Source organism: Mercenaria mercenaria, chromosome 5 (genome assembly GCF_021730395.1).
Source record: "Mercenaria mercenaria strain notata chromosome 5, MADL_Memer_1, whole genome shotgun sequence".
NCBI lineage: Eukaryota > Metazoa > Mollusca > Bivalvia > Venerida > Veneridae > Mercenaria > Mercenaria mercenaria.
In genome coordinates this window covers 13,374,142-13,398,765 of record NC_069365.1, presented here as the reverse complement: position 1 = coordinate 13,398,765, position 24,624 = coordinate 13,374,142, and the positions used below count along the sequence as shown (strand labels likewise).

Genomic DNA, 24,624 nt, shown 5'->3' with positions numbered 1-24,624 from the left:
TTTCGTACTAGTTTACATTTTGTGTAAAGTGATCTACATTTTGCTTTGAAACCTTATCATTTTGTTCAATATAATAGGAATTCGATCTTACCGATTTTCGTCGCAAAGCGACGAAAATCGGGATCGAACCCCCACTACGGTGAACATACGAGGTATCCAAACAACACATACTATCCAAATAAAAAAATATGGAGTTCCGTTAAAACCAGGGGCGTGGGGAACGACCCGATGAAATTCGGGATATCACGGTCTTCGTTAATTTTAATAAGCGTCCGTCAGATCAGTAGGCGAAACGCAATATCCGCACAATAAGATGCCTGCGACTCGAAAGAATATTCAAAGAAAGCTGATAATTTTTTGCGCCCAGAAGCTAATCAGCCGGTAACGGGACTACACTGATATAGTTTGTGATACAAACATGCTTATTAAATACTGAGTAGCATTTTTAAACGGCGAACTTTTTGAACATTTTTATATTTAGAGTGAGAGTGGATACACGTTACACTGGCGCCGACATTTTGAAAATTTGAGGAAACAAAAAATTCTCCAACAAGTTCTTCAGCTGGGGGAAATTTGAGAGAATAGATTCCCCTTTTGTGTCGCTTTTTCAGATCGTATTTAATTCCTTTCCGGTACTTTAGTTTCTTTGAACTTCTTTGTTATTTAAGCCTATATTAAATTTTTTAAAATTAAGAAATCCGTGATTTTAACTTGCAGGCATGACTGATTAATGGAATATTTTACTTAATATAAAATATGGGACGGCACTCCATTAGAGCATGTGCATGGTTGGATCTGTTTGACATTTTTAGAAACTGAGTAACTAACTTTCCATTGTATAATAAAATGTAAACAAACACCCCACCCATAAAAAGCATAGAAATTCCATATTTTTTACATTTTTATTTATTCATAAATTTTAAAATGGGCCTTTTAGATTAATTTTCTTAAGGCTCACTGCATGTATACACAGTAATTAAGTGAGCTTATGATTCTGCCGATAAGCTTGCTGGGCCTAAATAAAGCATTATGGAATCGGATGGGCTTATAGAAAAAAATTTTAAACAGGCTGGTAACATTGCCCGATCGGCTTTCGACATAAAAACAAACATTTTGAAAATGTAAAGATTTTCTTTCAAACTTGGTTCATCTGTTCATCATGACACAAATTAAAATAAAAAATAACTTGGTTGCCTTCATTTTTGGTAGAATATTTCCCCTTTTCAGATTTTATGATGCATTTTTTTTGAAGTCCAAAAAATTATGTGTTAATGCATACATTATGCAACGGTGTTTGTTTCGTAATTCCACACTCTTTTGAAAACCATGCAAAATGTCAACAGTTTGAGATAGCGTTGATAAGTGCAACTTGCGCAACAATGCAATTCGGCCCCTTCTTTGGAATATATGTAATACTGTTTACATGTCGTACTGATACAACCACATTTTAAAATAAATTCGAAATTGATACATCCACATTTTAAAATAAAGTCATATCTGATCCCTAACAAGTTCGTAATTACAAAAATACAGCCCTTATCTGGATTCTGAACTTCTGAAGCATGCTCGATTATTTTGGCCCAGAATATGAAGGAATTGAATACAAACTGTTCCATAAATGCAAGATTTTAAGATTAGTCAGAACCATAATCATGCAGAAGATGAAATTACTTTCACAAATCACAGGGCTCAAATTTTGGACTCGCTAAATGCAAGTCAATTTCATGGAATGCAAGTTAAGATAAAAATTTCACACAATTTATTTTGTAAATACAAAAATGTCAAATTGTTGCGGTTTTTGTTAATGTTTGTAATTCGCTTTCATTTGAGGATAACAGAAAACAAAATCATCTTTTTTGGTTAGCCTTTTTTTTGTTGAATGGTTTACTGATTAAAAGAAATGTAGAGGTCTATCTTATAATTAAATCTAGAACGCAGGCTATCTTACTATTTGTACAGTATACAGTTGAATCGCTATTTATAATTTTAAGGTACGAAAATTTGCCTTGCCGTAGTTTCAGCCAGTAGTTAAGTTTAACGCCATCAGTGATGCGTTCCGAATTACTTTGAAGGTCATTTTGAGTAAACGCACAAAATTGTACACCAAGGAAAACCGTGCAAACAATATTGATGTTCTAGCATGATTTTTTTAGGATATTCTAACTTTTTAATTGAAAGGTCAAAATTTGCAAGTAGATTTCAGATTAAGCAACAAGAAAAAAAAGCAAACATGCAAAAAATTTGCAGTACGTTGGTCAAAAAAGTTAAATTTGAAATTTTGAGCTTTTGCAAATGCAAACTGAAGCCGCTCACATTACTTTTTGGTCCGATGCATTCAGTTCCTGTTCTCCTGGGAATCCCCAGTCGAGCATGTCCCAAACAATATGATGAAGTATTTGAGGTATAGCTAGACCAGTTGTTTTATGGTTCAAATTCAGCTTTAAGTTCGGGCATGTAAATTGGTGTCAGGCTTGGAAAATTTTCAATCTGGTTGCCAGCATGGTTAGTTGAAATCTGAATTTTTGTACACTGCACACATACCAAATTACGTTTAAAGTTTAAAACGTTTATGAATCATGACCGCTGCTGAGATACCAATAAACAATTGTAGCATTTTGTCGACTCCTGTGTTCATACTAAACTGAGGAAGGCAGAACAGATTCTTCTAGCTGCTTTACCAGTCTGTTTTTGCCTTTTCATGATACCGAGCAAAGTGAAGGTCATAGACCACCAAGTCAAAAAGGTACCTGGAATTCACTGGGTTAAAGTAATATTCATACCTGTCAAGACACACGCATTGCGCGTGTGCCACACGCATTTTGGCCTTAGATCACGCTCACAACGCCTACTATTCAATTTCACACGCATGTTAAAGAAATAAAGCAATCAACTGTTTTTTTTCGAAAGAAAATTATTGAATCAACATGAAAGGGTGACTTTGACACAGTGTTTTTATAACCGTATTATACAGCTTTTACATTCACCGGTGCAACAGTTTATTTCTACCGCATGAATAAACATCACAAAAAGTAAACATGGGGGAGACTATTCAAAACCAATCAAATTTTGTGTTAAAAGTCTAAATTTTCTATGTGAGGGCTTTTCCCGGGCTTTTAAGGATCATCGCCCTCCAACCCTCACGAGGGAAACCTTCCTTCGAACTCCGATCACACTCGTGGCCTTTGTGGAGCCTTGACAGCTATGAATGTTTGGCTGTTCTGGCTGGTCAGTCATGTAAACAAACCTACTCATACAGTGACTTTTCTTTTTTAAAAAACTGAAATTTAAACCGCAATTTACTTCGTTTCATTTACTTTGACAAAATTTGCTACTGTTTTATTTTCATTAAAAAAAGTTTATTTAACAAATTTCTCCCCCCCAAATGCCAATAAATAAAATTTGGGGGTTTCATCTTATTGCATGAAAATTGATAAACTGAAAAAAGGATGTTAACTCTTAGACCTTGAAATTTCAAAACAGCTGGTTGTCCATGTTTTCTTAATTTGCTCACCTTCCACTATTTCAGGCATCATGGTCTATTATACAGAGTTTTGTTGTACGCTCCAAAGTGCTTGTTGACAGACTGAAACCACTTGCTTGCGGCCATAAGGTATTTCTATCTTTCTGTTTCTTTACTATAAAAATTGCAGCTGTGCACCATGGAAGCAGTTTCAATCATTCAAAAGGCATGATATACTGTATACAAATTAGTATTTGTGTGAACAGATTTTTGCGTTTGAGTCAGTGCATAGAATCAAATCCCAAAGGAAAAATTAGGCGTAAAAAAATTTGTCTGTTTCCGTATCCTGACCTACCATAAATTTTGGCCCGACCCTAAATGGACGCCTTTGTCTTTGAGAAACATTTTTTCAACTTTTGACAAAAAGGGTTGCAAAACTGCACTTTTTATCTTTACACATGGACAGTGATGTTATAAATCAACTTACTGATGCTCTAGAGGCATAACCCCCCTATTTGTATTCATTTTTTGACGCAAAAAAAAATTTTTCCAAAAAGTCTCCCTAAAATTAATTTAAAAAATCCAAAGAAAAAGTTTTTCCGCCCTACCTACCCTAATTTTTTTTAGCATGTTACCGGAAACAAATGTTTTTTAGACCTTAGTAAAGACTCCATTTCATTTCTTGATGATAAAGCATTTCAGGACAAAACATAAAATTTAATACATGTATGCAAATTTAAACAATTATTAGCTCGACACCTGTCACAGGGTGACAACATGAGTTGATGTCCGTCATGTCCCAACAATTTGTAAAGATCTTCTTCAGAACCACGGGGAAATTTTACACCAAACTTCACAGAATGATCATGGGGTGTCCCTTTCAAAAATACCCAAAGAATTAATTCCAATAAAAACCACCCGAAAAGAAAAACTTTTAAAATGATTTCTTGTCAGAAATTGTTAGCCGGCAGGGCTTTTCACCTTATATGACAGAGGGCCCATATTCGGCCACTTCCCAATCCAAAAATATGCATTTTTTCCCCAACATCCCCAAAAAGCAAGGTAACATTTCCCAAAAAACACATCAACAAATGTTTAATTTTAATTACATTTTAGTGTTACCGCAGGAAGCGGTTCTCAAATATTGATTTTTAGCTCACCTTCACAAAGTGACAAGGGGGATTTTGTGATAGCGCGGCAACCATCGTCCGTTCCGGCGTCGTAACTTTTGCTTGTGACCACTCTATAGGTCACATTTTTCCCTGAGATTTTTTATGAAAGTTGGTTGGGGTCCTTTTTATCAATTTACAATATTTTGATTTCTGTTTAACAAAGGGTTTACCTTCTTGAGAGCAGGCAGCTAAAAAAATGGAAGGTCACAAATCCAGTATACTTGAAAAGCAATAAAGAAACACCAGAAATATAAAAAGACAGAAGAACAAGGGAACTTTAATAAAAAAAAAAAACCTTTTAAGGATAGGAATCAGGATTTTTTTAGAAACTAAATATATTTTGAGAACAGCAGTGTTTTACTAAGCTCTGTTACTTAAGAGATAATATGATTAATCACATTGGGTTTTTTTATTGTCGAGCCCGCTTGCGGAAGCGAAGACAAGTTGTCCAAATTCAAAATTTGGTGTATGTGCGTGCGTGCGTTGTCCGGGTTTTTTGTCCGGACCATAATTTGGACATGCATGGAGCAATCTTGTTTATATATGGTATGAATGTTTTAACCTCATGGGACGGAGTGTCATGCGCAAACCCCAAGTTCCTATCTCAAAGGTCAAGATCACACTTACAGTCAAAGGTCAAATTCAAAAATGACTTTGTCCGGAGCATTTCTTCTTCATGCATGGAGGGAAATTTTGGTGTAACTTGGCACAATTGTTCACCCCTCATGAGATGGAGTGTCATTTGCAAGAACCAGGTCCCTAGGGCCTAAGGTCAAGGTCACACTTAGAGGTCAAAGGATACAAGAATGAAAAAACTTTGTCTGGAGCATTTCTTCTTCACGCATGAGGGGCTTTGGATGTAACTTGGCACAAATGTTCACCAACCATGAGACGGAGTGTCATGCGGAAGAACCAGGACTAAGGTCAAGGTCACACTTAGAGGGCAAAAGTCAGATACAATAAAACTTTGTCTGGAGCATTTCTTTTTGATGCTAGAGGGATTTTTTTTGTAACTTGGTACAATTGTTATCATCCCTGCGACGGGTGTTTTTGCATAAGATCCTAGAATTACTTCCCTTTGTTGTTACTATAAAATAGCTTACATTTGTAACTTGTTTATTACTGGCGTAGGGAAAAATCAAGACCACTTTTCTGTAGTACAACATGCATGTTACATCCAATTTTCAGGTGTATTTTGACCTATCTCTGCTGGGGGCGGATTTTTGTGTGAATTTTTTTTAATTTTTTTTTTTTAATTTTACGTTCCTTGTTGTTACTGTAAATAACTTATATTGTAACTTTTTGCAATCTCTTTATTGGCATAAATGTTTGCCTCAATGAGACAAGGAGTGTCATGCACAACTCCCAGTCCTTTGACAGCTGGCGGGCTTGACATATTGGACATCTATTTTCTATTTTTCATGAGATTTTAAAAGAATGTTCTATTATACCCCCATGTAGTAAGCTTGTCGTCTTTCTCAGTAGGTTTTCATGGCTTCCAGATGAAAACTCATGAAAAGCTTGACCGATTTAAATATTTTTGGTATATAGTTACAGGTCAAGTTCGACTTTGGGGCAGTAGGTCAAAGGTCAAGATAACTTGCAAATGCTTTGGCCTGGGATCATAGCTTTTGTAACACAGGGGTAACATGATAAAATACAGGTTGTTTGAATTTGAGGTCAATAGATCAAAGGCAAGGTCACAGTGATTTTTAACAGTTGAACCGTTCCGAATGATAACGAGACCTTGAGCCTAGGATGATAAAGTTTGGAAAACAGGTGTCACATCATGAAATACAGGTCAAGTTTTACTTTGAGGTCAGTAGGTCAAGGGCACAATAAGGCAAAACAGTGAAATGTTTTTCAGATTATAACTTGAGAATGCTTGACCTGGATCATGAAAATTGTTAGGGAGGTTGATTATGACCAGCAGGTGACCCCTAAATATGTTTAGGTCACAGGTCAAGGTCACACTGACCCGGTTCTTTAAAATGATGCACGGAGGGGCACCTGGGGTCTTCCTCCACCCTTTTAAAACTGGAAAGTCGCCATAAAGACCTATCCTGTGTCGGTGTGATGTTAAATTCAACAAAATAAATAACGGTTCTTTAAAACGGTTTTTGACAAAACTTTAGGATGCTTGGATAGAAACACAAAATTTAGTACAAGGTTTGGGCTTGACCAGCAATTACCTGTATTGAAATTTTGAGTTCCAAAGGTCAGGATGACCCGGGAAAATTTAAACCTTTTTCATACAACAACTTGGGGAACACTTGGGCGGAGGACATAAACATGGAGATTGAATTGAGGTCATTAGGTAATAGGTCAAAAAATGCTGCTTTGTTTTGGCTTAGTTCTTTGATAAGGCCATATTGTGGGGGTATAATTCGTCACTCCTGTGACGACTCTAGCAATTTAGCTCACCTGAGCACAAAGTGCTCAAGGTGACTTTTTGTGGTCGCCCTGTGTCCGTCCGTCGTCAACAATTTGACTGTTAACACTCTAAGAGGTCACAATTTTTGACTTAATCTTTTTGAAACTTGGTCAAATGTTACCCTCAATAAAATCTTGGACACATTTGATGTTGGGTCATCTGAATCAAAAACTAGGTCACCAAGTCAAATCAAAGGAAAAGCTTGTTAACACGTAGAGGTCACAATTTAAGACAATATCTTCATGAAACTTGGTCAGAATGTTAATATTAATGATCCATAGATCAATTCTAATCTGGGTCAAGTGGGGTCAAAACTAGGTTTACCCCTGTCAAATCAAGGGAAAACTTGTTAACACTAGAGGTCACAATTTTTCCCAATCTTAAATGAAACTTGGTCAAAATGTTACCCTCAATAAAAAATTGGACAAGTTTTGATATTGGGTCGTCTAGGTCAAAAACAAAGGTACATGAAACCAGGTCAAATCAAAGGAAAAGCTTGTTTAAAACTGTAGTGGCCACATTTATGACCATATCTTAATGAAACTTTGCAGAATTTTAATCTTGATGATCATAGGGCCCAAATAAATCTAGGTCAGGGGGATTAAAGACTAGGTCGCCCAGGGCAAATCAAGGAACAGCTTGTTAACACCCAGAGGCCACATTTATGACTGCATCTTCATGAAACTTAATCAGAATGTTAATCTTGATGAACTTTCAGTCAAGTTTGAATCTGGGTCATGTGGGGTCAAAAACTAGGTCACCAAGTCAAATCAAAAGGGAAAAACTAGTTAACTCTTTAGAGGCTATATTTAGATCATATCTTAATGTAACTTGTCAGAATGTTGATCTTGATGATCTTATGTCAAATCCAGGTGAGCGATACAGGCCATCATGGCCCTCTTGTTTATTTGTTCTTTTTGTAAGAGAAATTGTACCTTTTAGAATACAGATTACAGCAAGTCACATTTTCTTTAATTTTTACAATACTTATTTCAAAGCCTGACAAAAGCATCCAGTTTCGTTATTAAAAGTTGTTATTCACGATTCAGCTATATTTCATGTATGGAAAAAAACAAATTATGTGATCTGTGATCATTATAAATGTGTATACAGATAAAAACTTAAAAAAATGAACAAATTTATTCCAAAAAATAAAGTGTAATGCAAGTCTTTGGATGTGTATATAAAAGCAAAATTAGGATTTTGTTTTACGAGTAATTTCAGAATTACAATAACACAAATAGAAAAAAAACCCAAAACCTGCACAAGAAGGCTAATATGTCTCCCTAAATGAGCCTTAACCTGCCTGGTGCAAATAGAATTGTTAATGTTTGTCTGTTAAGTCTTTTTAACAGTGAGTTGCAATCTAGTAACTTTTAAGTTTTTATTAAATTTTTAGCCACCGAGCACAGTGTGAGCTGTTGTGATCACCTTAAGTCTGTCATTGTGCTTCTCAACAATTTGCCTTATTAAACACCCTAGTAGACAGTTTTTTTAAATGTTTAAAGGGATGAGTTTAAGTCTGATCGGTCCCGATTGAGGCAGTGCCTTTTTTTCAAAATTAGTCCCCTAATGGTAGGCAAGAGTACATAACTCTGTCATCTATTTTGGCTGAATTATGGCCCTTTATGGACTTGGAAATTGGTTTTGTTTTCGTACAAGTCCATGTTTTGTCGAAACTATTTGACATATGACTTTTAAACTTTGAACACTTGTTTATCATCATGATTTTCATCTGTAGGCTAGAGTACATAACTCTGTCAACTATTTTGGCTGAATTATGGCCCTTTTTTACTTTGAAATTGGTTCAGTTCTCCGTACAAGTCAGTGTTTTTTCAAAACTATTTGAACTGTGGTTTTGAAACTTTATACACTTGTTTATCAACATGATTTCCATCTGTAGTTAAGAGTACATAACTCTATCAACTATTTTGGCTGAATTATAGCCCTTTTTGGACTTGGTAATCAGTTAATTTTTTCATACAAGTCTGTCATATGGCTTTGTAATTTTGACCACTTGTTTACCATCACAGTTTACATTATATAGGCAAGACTTCATAACTAGGCCAAGGACGTTAACTCAGTTTAGCCCTTTTTTGACATAGAAATAAGTTAAGTTTCTCATACCATTCTATATTTTGTTTAAACTGTTTGACTTTGAAACTTTCAACACTTCATTACCATCATGGTCGCACATTGCCATTTAGTGCAAGACTTTTAGAAATCCACAAATACAGGAACATTGACTAATCTATTTTTTTCTTTTGTCTGAAAATCTGTGTTAATATTTTGACCCCATTCTTCAATCAATTCTTCGATTAGTCGAGTGCGCTGTCATCCGACAGCTGTTGTTATTTTATATGTGAATTTTTAGCAATATAATATTGTCTTGAGTTCTCATATAGGTACAAAGCCTTTATGTGTCACACTATTGCTTTGATTGTTGAAAAACTGCGTTAAACCTGAAACAAACAAACAGATCTTGCCGAAGAGATTCTGTACGTTGTACATACTGTCTCTGTGTCTTAACAATACAGATGTTTTGATTTTTTGTGTAACTTTCTAAAATTATATCCTGTAAATGATGACCAGGCTTAGTCTGCTTCAGCAGATGTTTAGTCTTAATAATACAAGAAGACCTTGTAAACTGCAAGTCATCTAGTTCAATAAGATGAAGTGTTTGACAACTGTTTTCATTCTGTATGCTCAACATTATAAAAAATACAAACTGTCAATCTTTAGGAAATGTTGTGTTTTCAGGCAGATTTGGGGTTTGCGATACAGATTACAGGAGTAGCCACCCAGGGTGCGTTTGACTCTGGGGACTGGGTGAAAACATACAGACTTAGCTATTCCAACGATAATGTTAAATGGGTGTATTACTATGAATTAGGAAGCAGTCCAAAGGTATGCTGAATTCTTTGATTTTAAAAACTTGTAAGTACTATGTTTGAAGTAGCTTTTAAAAGGGTGTTTAACAGTGATCAATAGAGAGGCTTGTAATTTGCAAATAGAACTTCTGCATCTGAAATGCTTGGTGAATGGAAAGTAGGTATTTCTGAATGTCTACTGCATTAACATCATGTGACCATCTGCATATCATTTTATACAATATTTTGTAACCATGGAATAGCACTGGTGTAGGGTGTATGTTTTTTAGGAAACTTAAGGTCATTTCAAGTTTTGAATTCCTGACTTGAAATTTTGAGATACATTATTACTGTCTTGAAATTTTAAGTTACTGGTCTAAATTTTGAGATTCTAACTCAAAAATTCTGTTGTTTTTTTATTGGTTACTTTTATTGACTCTTAAGTAGTAAATATACGTCTTCCTACACATTCAGATATTGTACCCAGCATGTGGGGACTGGTATATGTAACTACGAGGTGTGTTTAGAAAGTCCGTGGACAAGACGTGCATTACAAAACGTGTAACTTTACCCTTACAAAAAGACACAAAAGTGTTGATTTGGTCAGTCTACAATCAATATTCAACTTCTGGCACTCATTGCATCACTGCCAGTATACTAAAACACCTCGCCTGCACGCAGCACTTCGCATTTTCAGAAAAACGCATATGTTGTCTATTGTAGTCTGCATAAGCAGCAAAATGCGCGAAAAAATGTATCATGAATATCAAATGTGACGTCATTTAACGTTTTCAGCGGTTATTTTGAACATCATCTGCATTGAAGCGCGTTCTATTAGCGTCAAACAAATCGCAAACAATATTAAGCTATGGCAGCAATGTTACACAATGAGCAGTGCGGTGTGATAAAGTTTTGCATAAGTGGAAACGTGACACCGACGGATACACACAAATTAATGCAGAAAGGAAATTTCACGTTTCAAGAAGTTTAGTGTTTAAATGGCATAAAAGATTTTCAGAAGGACTTGATGATATAAGTGACAAACAGAGGACAGGAGGCCCATCTTCTGTGACCCTCTATGGCTACCTAAGGGCTACACGAGGTACCTAAATATTGGCCAGGACCTAACATACATCTACACATACTATGGTAGTTAGTTTCTCGAAATTTCGAGTAATTAAATACCATATACCTGGCACTAATGCTCTTCTGTAAATAACACTTTTAGCAAAGAGGTACATTGATATTTGCATGCATATCTAAATTAATGTGTTGTAGTTACTTGACAGTAGCTTGGAAAACATGTTTATACAGTCGACACTGTATTAAGAGACCACCCAAGGGACTGCTAAAAAGTGGTCTCTTAATGGAATGGTCTCTTAATGAATTTCAGTCAGGTAAAGAGAAGAGTTATTTTTAACTATTAATGCACTTTGCGTTTAGCCAATGTTGATGCCATGATGGCGAAAAACTGCATGTATGAGTTCAGAATCTGTTTTAAGATCTTGAACAAAGTTAATTGCATTCAGTCAGTTGCAAAAAAGTACTCGCCAAGTACACAGGTGAAGAAATGGTCGGCGGGAATTTGGTACCCGGTTGCTTAATAGATACTTTTGTCGAATATTTTACCTGTTGGGACTACATTAATGTGGTCGCTAGTCGTTAAATAAAAAAGTCATTTAATGGAATGAATTTATTTACTGAAAACATTCGGGAGGGATTCTGACCGGTCGTTTAATAAACAAATCGCTTAATAGAGGTGGTCGCAAGTACGATGTCGACTGTATCTACATTGATACATGTATGCATATCTTTCAGTGTATTGTAAGCGCTTGACAGTAGCTTGGCATCACTTTAGAAAACATGGCAGTAAAACAATGACTTAATGGTACAGTTTGTAGCCAAATATACATGGATATATGTATACATATATTGTTACTATATCATAGGTATTTGATGGTAACTGGGAAAACAAGATAGTGAGAAAACATAACCTGTTGATACCATTTATAGCCAGGTATATACTGATATATCCTCAGACCTGGAACAGCAGAATCGCTCTCAGATGGGAACTTTATGGCTGCCCTGGTATGTATATTGTGGGCTGAGTGGGAAACTATTATAACTGTATATAAATAAAGAACAAGATACAACAGTTTTGTGCTCAGCACTCGAAATTTAATTTTTATAAGCTCCATTTAAAAAGGTAAGATATTACCAGATTATATATCCATAAGTTTAGCTTGGTTTCCATCACTTATGTACTTGTCTGTATTTGTACAGACTTAGGTGCATTGTGCTAATGAAATGGTATTGATTTTACTGCAGCCCAGTCATGTAACATTTAGCCTTGATACACAAAAAGACTTACTTCCAAATGTAAGGACCTTGAAAAACTTTTTTCTTGCTCATTGGCATTGTGATATGAAATAAAGTCTATACTGTCTCCTGACAATTTTCATAGCAGTTTAAAAGGAACACTTATGCCTAGTAAAATGTGCAAGTCAAAAATATTTAAAATGTAAAATATTCAGCGATAAAGTTTTGAGAATTTTTACAGTGCCTTATTATTTAGATGATCACAATTTTGTTGACTTTCTTTATGTAGGTGCTGCCTCAGGTGTTAGAATTGGTTGTTTTGCTGATGATGATCATGACCGAGACCTTCCCTTTGAGCCATACACTGACCCCAGGGTGGGAATGTGGCCCCCAATGTGTGTGGACCATTGTTTCAGAAAAGGTTACTACTATGCAGGGTTACAGGTAATGCTACATTAAAATTTGTATATTTAGGTGATCAGAAACTGGTTTGTAGTCAGCTAAATTTTGTTTAGTCTGTGTATTATTTATAAATGTTATGCAACAGTTTTGTTTAACTTCGCCCACAAGGCATTAACTTATGTACCATATAACACCAGTTAATAAGAATCAGTGAACTAACCATATGGTACTAAATGATAGGTCACTGAATTTAAATGTGAATTTTCTCAGTAAATATTGAAGTGTTTTTCTTGCTTTTATGTATGATTTGTAATCATAAAAAACTTGGTAACTAAAGGAGAATTAACTTTACTTGTACAAACACAACTAAGCATCTTTTCAGCCAAGTGGTGTGCAAAATATTGCTTTGGCTGATAAAAAGAGAGAAAATATTTGGGATCTGTCATCAAGCAAAAGAATAAAACTACAATAAAAGATTATTATTTACTTCAGGACCAGTTTAAATGTTTCTGTGGTAACTCATATGGCAAGTATGGTCCAGCAACGGACTGTAAACTCTCGTGTTTTCCCAAGACAAACTTTCAATGTGGAGGACCAACTTCTAACATCATCTATACAACAGGAATGTGTAAGTTTCCCTTTAGAAACTTCAATTTCCCTGTATGAACAACCTGTTGAAAGTTAACGAATTACTGGAAAAGTTAGGTCATAATATTTACTTTGCTTCTGCATTTTCAAAGATAAACAGAGTAATTCATTGATGGATCTTCATCAGATTTATTACAAATTTAGATCACTATAGGGCTATTGTGCAGAACATCTTTCATCAGGATCACTTCAGATACTGGAAAGTTATTGCCCTTTTATTGTTTTAAAATTAATAGATAGATCTGGAAATTGAATACCTCTTAAAATAACCTATTCTGCTGAGAATATAAATTAGATGAATTTGCTTGTTAGTATAACCGTTATCAACTGGAAATAGCTAAACAAATATTAAAAAGTAATTTACTTAAATGGCTTATCAGAGTGTTTGGTGTTTGTAATGTTACTTGGAAGCTGTCTGTTCACATTATAGCACCAGAATTCAAGATCTGTCCAACCAGTTGGAAGTCTTACAATAATCGCTGTTATATACTGATCTTGGACAAGCAGTCATGGTACGATGCACGAGCTAGCTGCAAGTCTGAGGGTGGGGATCTCGCCTCACCCAATAGTCAGGCAGAGCAGGACTTTGTCTTCAGTCTGCTTCAGTATGCAAGTAAGAATCTGTTTGAAACTTTTACAATTATATTGTTTTCTTCTTTTTTAAAAACTTATGATGTTCAAGCAGGTCTGCCATAAATTCATGTATGAGAATATTGCAGGTGACTTCACATTAGCATTTACTAGGGACACAAATGTTCTTTTATAGGTGTCTGCTTCAGTAATCACAAGCTTATGAAGATAATAGCTGATGTTATCTTCCTGTATGTAAATCTGTTATGAGCTTTGAGACTAAAGCCCCATCTACATACTACAAGAAAATCTTGTAGGGCCCATTAATCACTAAATAATTTATCTCTTGTACAAGTAATTAGTGCTTTGCAATATTAATTGAACTTGGAAGACCCATTAATTTTAAATGGAGGGAAATCATGACAGGTAAATAAAAAAGATGGCCGAACTGGTACAAAGTTTTTATAAATATCAAATATAATTTTGGACATTTAAAAAGTGAACCATTAGTGAAAACATTGATTGAGAAAAACTCTAGTTATAGTGATACATATTCAGTTGAAGAACAAAGCTACTTTAAAGATATTATTTCAGAAATGTTATAAATCAGTCATATTTTGCAAAAGTTTTGAATAGGGTTAGTACAGCTGTGTTATGAAAAAGATTTTCTAATATGTGACCTTGTGATAATGTGAAAACACTGAACTTGCTGATGTTACTATTCCACTGGAGTACTATATGATATTTATTATTGAATTATATAAACTTGGCCTTTGAGCCTATCAATCAATTAAAACATCATTTTTTCTGTTGTCCACACTGTCATGTTTATTTCTTAAATAAGCCCAGCATAAATTGTTGGTTGTATTACATCTCAATACATTTAATGAAAAAATATAAACAAAATACCATAGTGGACAGGTGCTCCTCATCAAAATCTCTTTATCAGAGCATTTGACAGCACAAACTTGCAAGAAAAATAGGAAGAGTTCTAAACCCTACAAGATCTTGTAGCCGAAAACTATCTGGTAGCTGCCACTCAAAAAGACACAATTGGGGACACAATGTACTCTCTACACTATACAAGTTGCCCTGATTTGCATGGATCTTGTTGCTAAGTGTGTAGTGACACATTACATAGAGATAGTTTCTGAGTGACACCTTTGTTGTATGTAGGTTGTTGTGTGACACCTGTATTGGACAAAGGTTATTGCTTAGTGACACCTGTAATGTACATAGGCTGTTGCTGAGTGACACCTGTGTTTTACAGAGGTTGTTGTTAAGTGACACTTGTGTTGTAACAAAGTTGTTGCTGTTTGACACTTGCATGATGTAGAAGTTAACTCTTGTGTTGTTTAGAGGTTGTAACATATAGACACCCATGTTTAATAGATGTTGTTTCTGTCAGTGACTCTTGCATTGTATAAAAATTGCCGTCAAGTTACACTTGCTTGTATAGAGGTTGTCGCTAAGTTACACTTGTGTTGTACAGAGGTTGACACTGTGTTACACTTATGTTGTACAGAGGTTGACACTGTGTTACACTTATGTTGTACAGAGGTTGTCACTGAGTTACACTTGTGTTGTACAGAGGTTGTCACTAAGTTACACTTGTGTTGTATAGAGGTTAACGCTAAGTTACACTTGCATTGTATAGAGATTGTTGTTGAGTGACACTTGTTATGTAAAGAGGTTGTTGCTAAGTTACACTTGCATTGTATAGCAGTTGTTGTTGGGTGACACTTGTGCCATACAGAGGTTGTCACTAAGTGACATTTGTGTTGTACAGAGGTTGTTGCTAAGTTACACTTGGGTTGTATAGAGGTTAATGCTTAGCTACACTTGCATTGTACAGTGTAACTTCCGAAAACCAAATGACCTCCGGACCAGCCTAAAAGTTCGGTATTTGGAAGTTTCCGGAATTCAGAAGTTTGAAAGTTTGTGGGCAAAGTGGACGTGGTGCACAAGCGTTATGTTTTCTTACACGTAGGATGAAGGAGGTTATTATCCTTTATAATTTTACGAGTTTATATCAAGTAATTAATTAAATGAGCGCCACTGATAGATAAAATACCATGTTCTTCTGCCTACTTGCCGTAGGCATTTTTGGATTGGTGACACTTTTAATCCGGCAAAAAGTTTGCTGTTCGGTTTTTGGAAGTAAATTTTAGTGTTAAAATATAAGCGGTCCTTCAAAAATCGTCCAGTTTTCAGAATTCGGAAGTTCCGGTTTTCAGAAGTTAAAAATATATAGAGATAAGAACAGAAAAAAACGGGACCTTGAGTTTCGCACAGTTTTCAAAGGTTTCCGGTTTTCAGAAGGTCCAGTTTTCAGAAGTTCCACTGTATAGAGGTTGTTGTTGAGTGACTTGTGTTGTAAAGAGGTTGTCGCTAAGTTACACTTGCATTGTATAGCGGTTGTTGTTGAGTAACACTTGTGTCGTTCAGAGGTTGTCATTAAGTTACACTTGTGTTGTATAGAGGATAATGCTTAGTTACGCTTGCATTGTAAAGAGGTTGTTGTTGAGTGACACTTGTGTTGTACAGAGGTTGTTGCTAAGTTACACTTGCATTGTATAGAGGTTAATACTAAGTTACACTGGCATTTTATAGAGGTTGTTGTTGAGTGACACTTGTTTTGTATAGAGGTTTACACTAAGTTACACTTACATTGTATAGAGGTTGTTGTTGAGTGACACTTGTGTCACAATCAGCATAATTTCAAATTTATGATGAAATTTATTTAAATTCAGCATATTACTTTCAGATGGTCAGAGTACTTGGATAGGTTTTAATGACATACAAGATGAGTCTGTTTTTAACTGGGCTGATGGTCGGCAGGTTAAGTACACAAACTGGGGTTTAAACCAACCAAGCCATACGGCTAATGCCAACCAAGATTGTGTTCTAATGCAGAACAAAGTAAGTGCACATGCAGCAAGTAAGTTAATGCATTCATACTATAGTACATTGCAGTCAAACCTGTCTGTATAGACTACCTGTGGGAGAATGAAATAGAGATGTTTATTTACAGGTGGTCTTTATTCAAAGGTTGAAATATTGTAAATATCAGTATTAGAAATGAAACTTGTGGTCATTAGAACCAGGTGGTCTCTGTCAACAGGTGGTCTTTAACCTAAAAACACTGCTAAACTTCTATAATTAACTTGTCCATCTTTCAATTTAGACACTACCATTAACTGTTAACAGAGGTGCATATCAAAAGGATACTGATTGAATGACAAACAGTACAGATCATGTTCAGACTGCATGGATGTGCAGGCTGATCATGATCTGCACTGGTAGCAAAGGCAGAATCAATCATGCCCAGCATGATAAGTGTTAAGAAAGGTTTGATTGTCTTCACTGTCTCAAGATTTAGCAGGTCCTTCGATTGATTTTCAAAATCTTTCTGTATGTTTCGCACAACAGCTTTGACCAAATACACCAATTTCAGAAAATTGTTTCATCACTTGTTTACACTGGTGAATGCATGGAGGTGGGGGTCTTGACTCTGTTGCACTTCTTCCATTGATGAAACTGTATTGTTGGTTTATAGCACCCTAAAGGATGATCAAGTAATGCACTCCATTGTGTTCTAAAATGGCTATAATGTGCGCTTGTTTCAGTGTGAAGGTAATTGCGACAAAGTTTTATGTTTGTTTAGGAACCTGTCATGATGAATCTTTAATGTTTGCTTGCTGTAGTTGGAAGGCTCCTCTGATAAATAAATATTTGTTTCTTGTAGTATTCCATCAACATATAGAATGGAAACTTTACACGTCAGTTCTGATAGCTGCTAATAGAATTTGTAGGTTAGCAAGTTTATTTGTTAATTTATGAATGTTGCTATAATTAGCGTACACTGTTTTCAATACAGCCAAGAGACTGGAAGAATAGAATTTATATGCTAATTTGTCCCTGTCAGAATGCTGCCTTGATTTATCTGCACTGTGTTTGTTTTAGTCTGGAGGCTGGCAGGACGCATCCTGTGATGTCAGTCACATGTTTGTGTGTCAGATGGACAAACAGCGAGCTAGTAAGCCAGTTGCTACAGTAGTACCTACTGGGTGCCAGACTGGCTGGGATGGGTACCGGTGGTCCTGCTACCTTTATGGGGATGCCAAAAGGACTTGGCAAGAGAGCAAAGCAGTGTGTGAAACCTTTGGAGGATCTTTGGCTCGGATTGGAGATAGGTAAGTTTATAACAGGGAAAATTTGAAGGCAAGTTATTGAAAGAGAAAAAGAGATGAAGGTAAGTTAAGTTCAAGGAATATTAGAATGTAAGTTTATAAAACAGACAAAAAGTGAAGGTAAGTCAATGACAGAGAACATTTGAAGGTAAGTAAATAAGAGGCAAAAATTGAAATAAGCTAAGGATTTGTATTTCTCTGTAATCTGAATCTACAAATGAAGACATCTTAATTTAGAAGTTTGTGTGGTCCGTGCATTAAACATGAAGTATTTCATGCCTGCTTCAAAACGTCCCTAAAATGCTTAAGATGAATTTAACATGGCATTTCATACACAGAAGTTAAGCCAGCCTAAGCATTCCAGGTCATACTCAGTTATTATGCATTATATTTAAACATACAGAGCAGTGGTCTGTGTCATCCATATATAAGACTTTACAAAGTGACACATTTATTTCTGTTTTGTTAATAATACACCCTGCAGAATCTCTCGGCTGATTTTCTTATTTCAAAACAATTCCTTCTATCAATACCACAGAAACCTTTTACAGAACTTACACTATCTCGGTACAGACATTCTGATTGTCATGATGTGCAGAACATTCAAAATCAGTCTTACGCATGCATTATAGGTAATAATTTTCCCCTATTAAGAAGCACAATATTTACCTCACTTGAAGGAAGTTGTCTTTTAAAAATGTCGAGCAGATGTGTATCTACCTGCGAAAATCTCAAAGAATGTCCTTGTTATTTTAGATATGAACAGTCGTATTTATCAGGTGTGCTGGGTGCCAGAACAGGACAATATTGGATAGATGTAAATGATCTAGCACAGTCGGGAACCTACCAGCACACTGTTGGAAGACCATCCCTGGCATTCACCAACTGGGCAAAAAATAAACCAGGTATGCTAGCATTGTTTGCAGTGTTGTTGGTTTATCATTTCGTGTATGTGTACTTACAAACAACCTTGAATGAAAAAGTTTATTTAACCATTATAAGTTACCAACCTGTTTAAAATGGTTCATGCTATATTTCATTTATTTTTGTTGCCTACTGAGCTAGCTTGGTAGATAAAGCAAAACTGCCCTGTTAGCTTTGTAGATATAACAAGAGTGCCCTGTTATAGATATAACAAGAGTGCCCTGTTACAGATATAACAAGAGTGCCCTGTTACAGATATAACAAGAGTGCCCTGTTATAGATATAACAAGAGTGCCCTGTTACAGATATAAGAAGAGTGCCCTGTTATAGATATAAGAAGAGTGCCCTGTTATAGATATAAGAAGAGTGCCCTGTTATAGGTAGAACAAGAGTACCCTGTTATCTATGCAGGTAGAACAAGACTGCTCATTTAGCTTTATAGGTATAGCTGTAGTGCTCAGTGGGGAAGTTGTTAATTATACCCCCACAAAACAAGTTGGGGGAGCATGGGGTAGAAAGAAGTGAGCTTGTCGGTTTGACCGTTGGGTTTTCATGGCTTCAGGACAAAAAGGTCAAGGTCACAGTGACCTGGAGCAGTTAAATGGTTTCCGGATGTTAACTTGAAAAATCTTGGGCCTAGGATCATAAATTTTGATACACAGGTGTAACATCATAAAATACAGGTCAAGTTAGACTTTGAGGTCAGTAGGTCGAAGGTCAAGGTCACAGTGAGCCGGAACAGTGAAACGAATCCTGAATGATAACTTGAGAATGCTTGGGCATAGGATCATGAAAATTGATAGGGAGGTTTGCCATGGCCAGCAGATGAACCCTACTGATTTTGAGGTCAGTAGGTCACAGGTTAAGGTCACATTGACCCGGAACATTTAAACAGTTTTCGGACATTAACTTCAGAACGCTTGGGCCTAGGATCATGAAACTAAATAGGGAGGATGCTCATGACCAGCAGATGACCCCTATTGATTTTGAGTTCAAAAGGTCAAAGGTCAGAGTGACACTGAACATTTAAACCTTTTCTGGACAATAACTTGAGAACGCTTGGGCCGAGGATCATGAAACTTCATAGGGAGGTTGATCATGACAGCAGATGACCCCTATTAATTTTGAAGTCAGTAGGTCAAAGGTCAAGCAAGTTCTGCTTTCACATTGGCTTAGTTCTGTGACAAGGCCATATTGTGGGGGTATAATTCATCACTCCTGTGACAACTCTAGTTAATCAGGAATCTGGTCAACTCAGGTACAGAATCATGTAAAAGGGCTTGTATTTTACAACTGAAACTCAGTTTGAAGACATCATTTAATCCATTTCAAACATTTTTCAATTGCCTTAAGTAAAAGTCACATTGTGATAAACAAACATAGGTCTAGAGATTTCATGGTTAGGTTTATTTTTAGATGGAACCTCGCAGTGTGTTTCCATAGGAAGTGGTAACATGACTGGCTTATGGAGTAATCAGCCATGCACTAACAAGGCTGGGTTAGTATGTAAGAAGACCAGGGTAGGATACACTGCTCCAACCCTGCCCTCAGCAACAACCACACTCCCTCCTTGTGACCCAGGACTCATACAGACACCAAGCTATTGTTATCAGGTATCTAACTTTTATTCATTTCAAGTAAAAGTTCCTTTAGCATATGAACAAAAGGCATTGAACAAATTAGTACTGGTAGAATACACAAATCGTGTTTTTCTTGCTGAATATTTCATGTAACTGAAATACTATTGAAAAGAGTTATACCAAGCAAACTTTTCTCAATATACAGAAGGTAAACTTCCCGGCTTTCGGACCCAAAGTCATTAAAAACTTAAGTCTGAAATTTCAACCTTGAAATGTAAAATTTTTAGCTTGATCTTTTTTTGCCAAATAGCTGTAGTTTTTTTAAAAAAAACTTTGCTTCAAGATATTACAAAACTTCTTACTGATGACAATAGATGATCATTGTAAAAAATTAATGGAAACTTGAATCTTATACATTTAAACTTTAGTGTACGACTTACATTTGTATTGATTTAGAATTTCCTGTATCTTGTATTTTGAGAATAATGTGATTCTTTAATTACTACAGGTGAACAAAGTTGCCAGTCATCTAGAGCGCACCTGGGATGAAGCTCTGGATGATTGTGTAAGCAAGGGAGGTAATCTTGCTTCATTCCACAGTGCAGCTGACATAGACTATGTATGGAGAAACGCTCTTGTGTATGTTTTAATTATTGTCTTTTCTAACCTAACATTCACATTTACTATATTTTTGAAAGTTTTGCTTGTTATGTTGTGTTCATTCCTAAAAAAGTTTATAAAAATGGACATTTGGAATGTTCAAGTTATACGAGGGGTGTTAAAAAGATACACGGAAAACTGCTCTGATATTTTTATCTCTGGTCATATTTTGCTAAAGTTTGAAAGTATGATTGATAAGAACACATTGAATGTGAATATTTAAATAACAGGTTTCAGAACATGTCAAAGAGCTTTTAATGTATTGACTGTGACTCGTCACCAGTATTCTCCTGACTGCTTTCAAACCTCCTCAACCACTAATAAAATGTTGTTTTCTGCATGGCATTAACTAAGATCTTAAAACTTTTGCAGCATAGCATTTTGTATTTTTAACTGATATTTTATTCATGAAACAAGTTATTGTGTCTTTCTTCAGTCATGGAGAGTAGCATTTATTTATTCAATATCCAAAGAAAATACATTTTGACATATCAAATAAGAATTCTCTAATTTGCATTATGCCACAGTTTTACTGATTTTTAATTGTACATGAAGAAATGGCAGTACTTTTCCGGGTACTATCTGAAAATTTCTTAAGCCATGCATCATTTGTTTAAGTTTAAGAACAAAGAAATAAAAACAAGAGATGTGTAGTACTACCTAGTTGTAATTTCTCTTGAAGTCACTTAGCACTCTGTAGAATTTATTTAATGTATAGAAATTTATTAAACTTCATTGTAAAGTTTGAAGAAAGTCTAGCTGAATAATTGTTATTTTGTGATTATGTAAAAATTTGTTTTATTTATTTTCTGATAATTTTTGTTTTATTATTCAGAGGAACATCAACATCATTTTGGATTGGTCTTAATGACAGAGCTTCAGAAAATGGTATGTAATAAACTATTACAACTAGATCTAACACAGTTGCATTTGTTGATAAGTTCCTGTGTTTGATAATTGAGTTTAACACTATTTGCAACTCTGTGTAATTATGAAATGGCATTTTAGTTATTTCTGGATTATTTATAATAGGATTATAATTACAGTATCTTTATCTGCACTGTTATATTTGGCTTCACTTGATTTTTTGGGCTTAGATCCCATGATCCACTTGCCCCAGATGTGATCAGGCAAGGCCAAAATCCCTTGATGCTGTTTCCCTGAATTTGAATGGGCTAGGCCTATATAGATCCTGTGAAGCATTTGCCCTGAATTTGATTTGAGTCAGGCAAAATCCGTGAGAGCCAGATGCATCATTGCAGATCGCGTCACTGTTTCAATGACCCGTTTGTTATATACTACTACCTGTTGCTGTATCTGCCAAAACTGATTATAACTTGAAACATAAAAGACTAAAAACTTTCTAAAGTGGTGAATTTTTGATGTATGGAATGTTGAAATGCTACAATTACATCATTTTTGATATCATATAAAATTTTGGCAACTTGCAAAATACGAGTTGAGAGAAGAAGAAGAAATGACAACAGTTTTATTGAACACTTTGAGTTGAAGGCAAGCTGTAACTTTCTATGCCGTCTTCGATTCTGCAAATTATGGTTGACTGGTTCCCCGCTTGTCATGCAAAATCAGCAAAGAAAAAGTGATTTTACTTGACTGTGATTGGTAACTTTCTTCATATGGAATTGTCTAAGTGTGGCAGCCTGCCATATCTGAAAGTTCACAGTGTCTTCTATCAAATCCTAACAGAAAATATTCACTTCAGACAGGTAGTTGTGTTCTCTTGTACTCTACCTACTGAGCTTGTAGAGCATATAGTTGTATAACGAAGCTTTCAGATTGCCATGGATACAAGATGATTGATGAAATTTATAGCATAACTGGTAGTATCTATAAAATTCATCTTTATGATGAACATTTGACATGCATAAGTTAAAACATTATTCTGCATGTATCCAGTGACAGTGGTAAGATTTTCTGAAATTTTGAAGATATCTTGAATTATTTTTATCTTATGTGAACATGTCATTTTTAGACATAAATCTTTGTGTCGGCTATTATTATAAATTTTGTAGTACCCCCAATTTATCAAAATTAAATCCTAGGTGAATGAAAGAAATATTTTGTTCTTATAATGTGTATTTACATTGTTTAAGGGTATGTATGGACTGATGGAAGTGCAGTCAATGTTTTGAACTGGAATGTTAAACAACCAGACAATTACAACGGTTTTGAAGATTGTGTGGAGATGTGGAGTTCTACGTCAAAATGGAATGATGCAGCCTGTATGTCCAGAAATAGTTGGATCTGCATGGTGAAAAGAGGACCAGGTAGTTTCCATTTCCACCTATTATAACTATGTTTATGTGTCAAAGTTTTTTCTCAGGCTATGTGAAACAATCTTTGATAGATTATTCAAGTCAGCCAATCTGCAAAGGAGAGAAGGGTTGTGGACTGGGCTGACTGCCAGCATTTTATTGTATCTACTTTAATCCAAGTTTAATTATCAAATCCTTTTCATTTTATGATATTGATTGACATTTTTAGCTCGACTATTCAAAGAATAGTCTAGCTATTCTACTCACCCTGGCGTCGGCGTCTGCGTCACACCTTGGTTAAGTTTTTGCATGCAAGTACATACAGCCATCAATTAAAGGCATATAGCTTTGAAACTTATTTTTTCTTTTTCTAGATCAATTACCAACCTCACTGGGTCAAGTCCCATAACTCTGACATGTATTTTGAACAAATTATGCCCCCTTTTGGACTTAGAAAATTTTGGTTAAAGTTTTACATGCAAGTTACTATCTCCAAAACTAATGCAGATATTGATTTGAAACTTCACATGTGTCTTCGGGGTTATAAATCTAGTTGATAGCAGCAAGTCCCATAACTCTGACCTTCATTTTGGCCAAATTATGCCCCTTTTTGGACTTAGAAAATTCTGGTTAAAGTTTTGCATGCAAGTACATACAGCTATTTCTAAAAGGCATATAGATTTGAAACTTATTTTTTCTTTTTTTAGATCAATTACCAACCTCACTGGGTCAAGTCCCATAACTCTGACATGTTTTTTGAGCAAATTATGCCCCCTTTTCGACTTAGAAAATTTTGGTTAAAGTTTTACATGCAAGTTATTATCTCCAAAACTAATGCAGATATTGATTTGAAACTTCACATGTGTCTTCGGGGTTATAAAACTAGTTGATAGCAGCAAGTCCCATAACTCTGACCTTCATTTTGGCCAAATTATGTCCCCTTTTGGACTTAGCAAATTCTGGTTAAAGTTTTGCGTGCAAGTACATACAGCTATTACTAAAAGGCATATAGATTTGAAACTTATTTTTTCTTTTTCTAGATCAATTACTAACCTCACTGGATCAAGTCCCATAACTCTGGCATGTAATTTGGGCAAATTATGCCCCCTTTTGGAC

The 24,624-nt window shown here is 35.5% G+C and overlaps 1 protein-coding gene across 3 annotated transcripts in view; it reads left to right on the top strand.

Annotated features, from left to right (window-relative positions):
* LOC128556876 (uncharacterized) overlaps positions 1-24,624 on the top strand; it is a 135,546-nt gene that overhangs the window by 65,508 nt on the left and 45,414 nt on the right. For 2 of the 3 annotated variants that reach the window (XM_053542708.1, XM_053542706.1), the window contains exons 27-38: positions 9,827-9,973; positions 11,886-12,024; positions 12,545-12,699; positions 13,150-13,285; positions 13,736-13,918; positions 16,643-16,797; positions 17,842-18,071; positions 18,825-18,973; positions 20,409-20,605; positions 21,081-21,211; positions 22,068-22,120; positions 23,347-23,520. In XM_053542708.1, coding sequence (XP_053398683.1) covers positions 9,827-9,973; positions 11,886-12,024; positions 12,545-12,699; positions 13,150-13,285; positions 13,736-13,918; positions 16,643-16,797; positions 17,842-18,071; positions 18,825-18,973; positions 20,409-20,605; positions 21,081-21,211; positions 22,068-22,120; positions 23,347-23,520 — 1,849 coding nt within the window. Of the gene's footprint in view, positions 1-9,826; positions 9,974-11,885; positions 12,025-12,544; positions 12,700-13,149; positions 13,286-13,735; positions 13,919-16,642; positions 16,798-17,841; positions 18,072-18,824; positions 18,974-20,408; positions 20,606-21,080; positions 21,212-22,067; positions 22,121-23,346; positions 23,524-24,624 lie in introns of all 3 variants that reach the window. The other variant, XM_053542707.1, reaches the window with a different exon arrangement.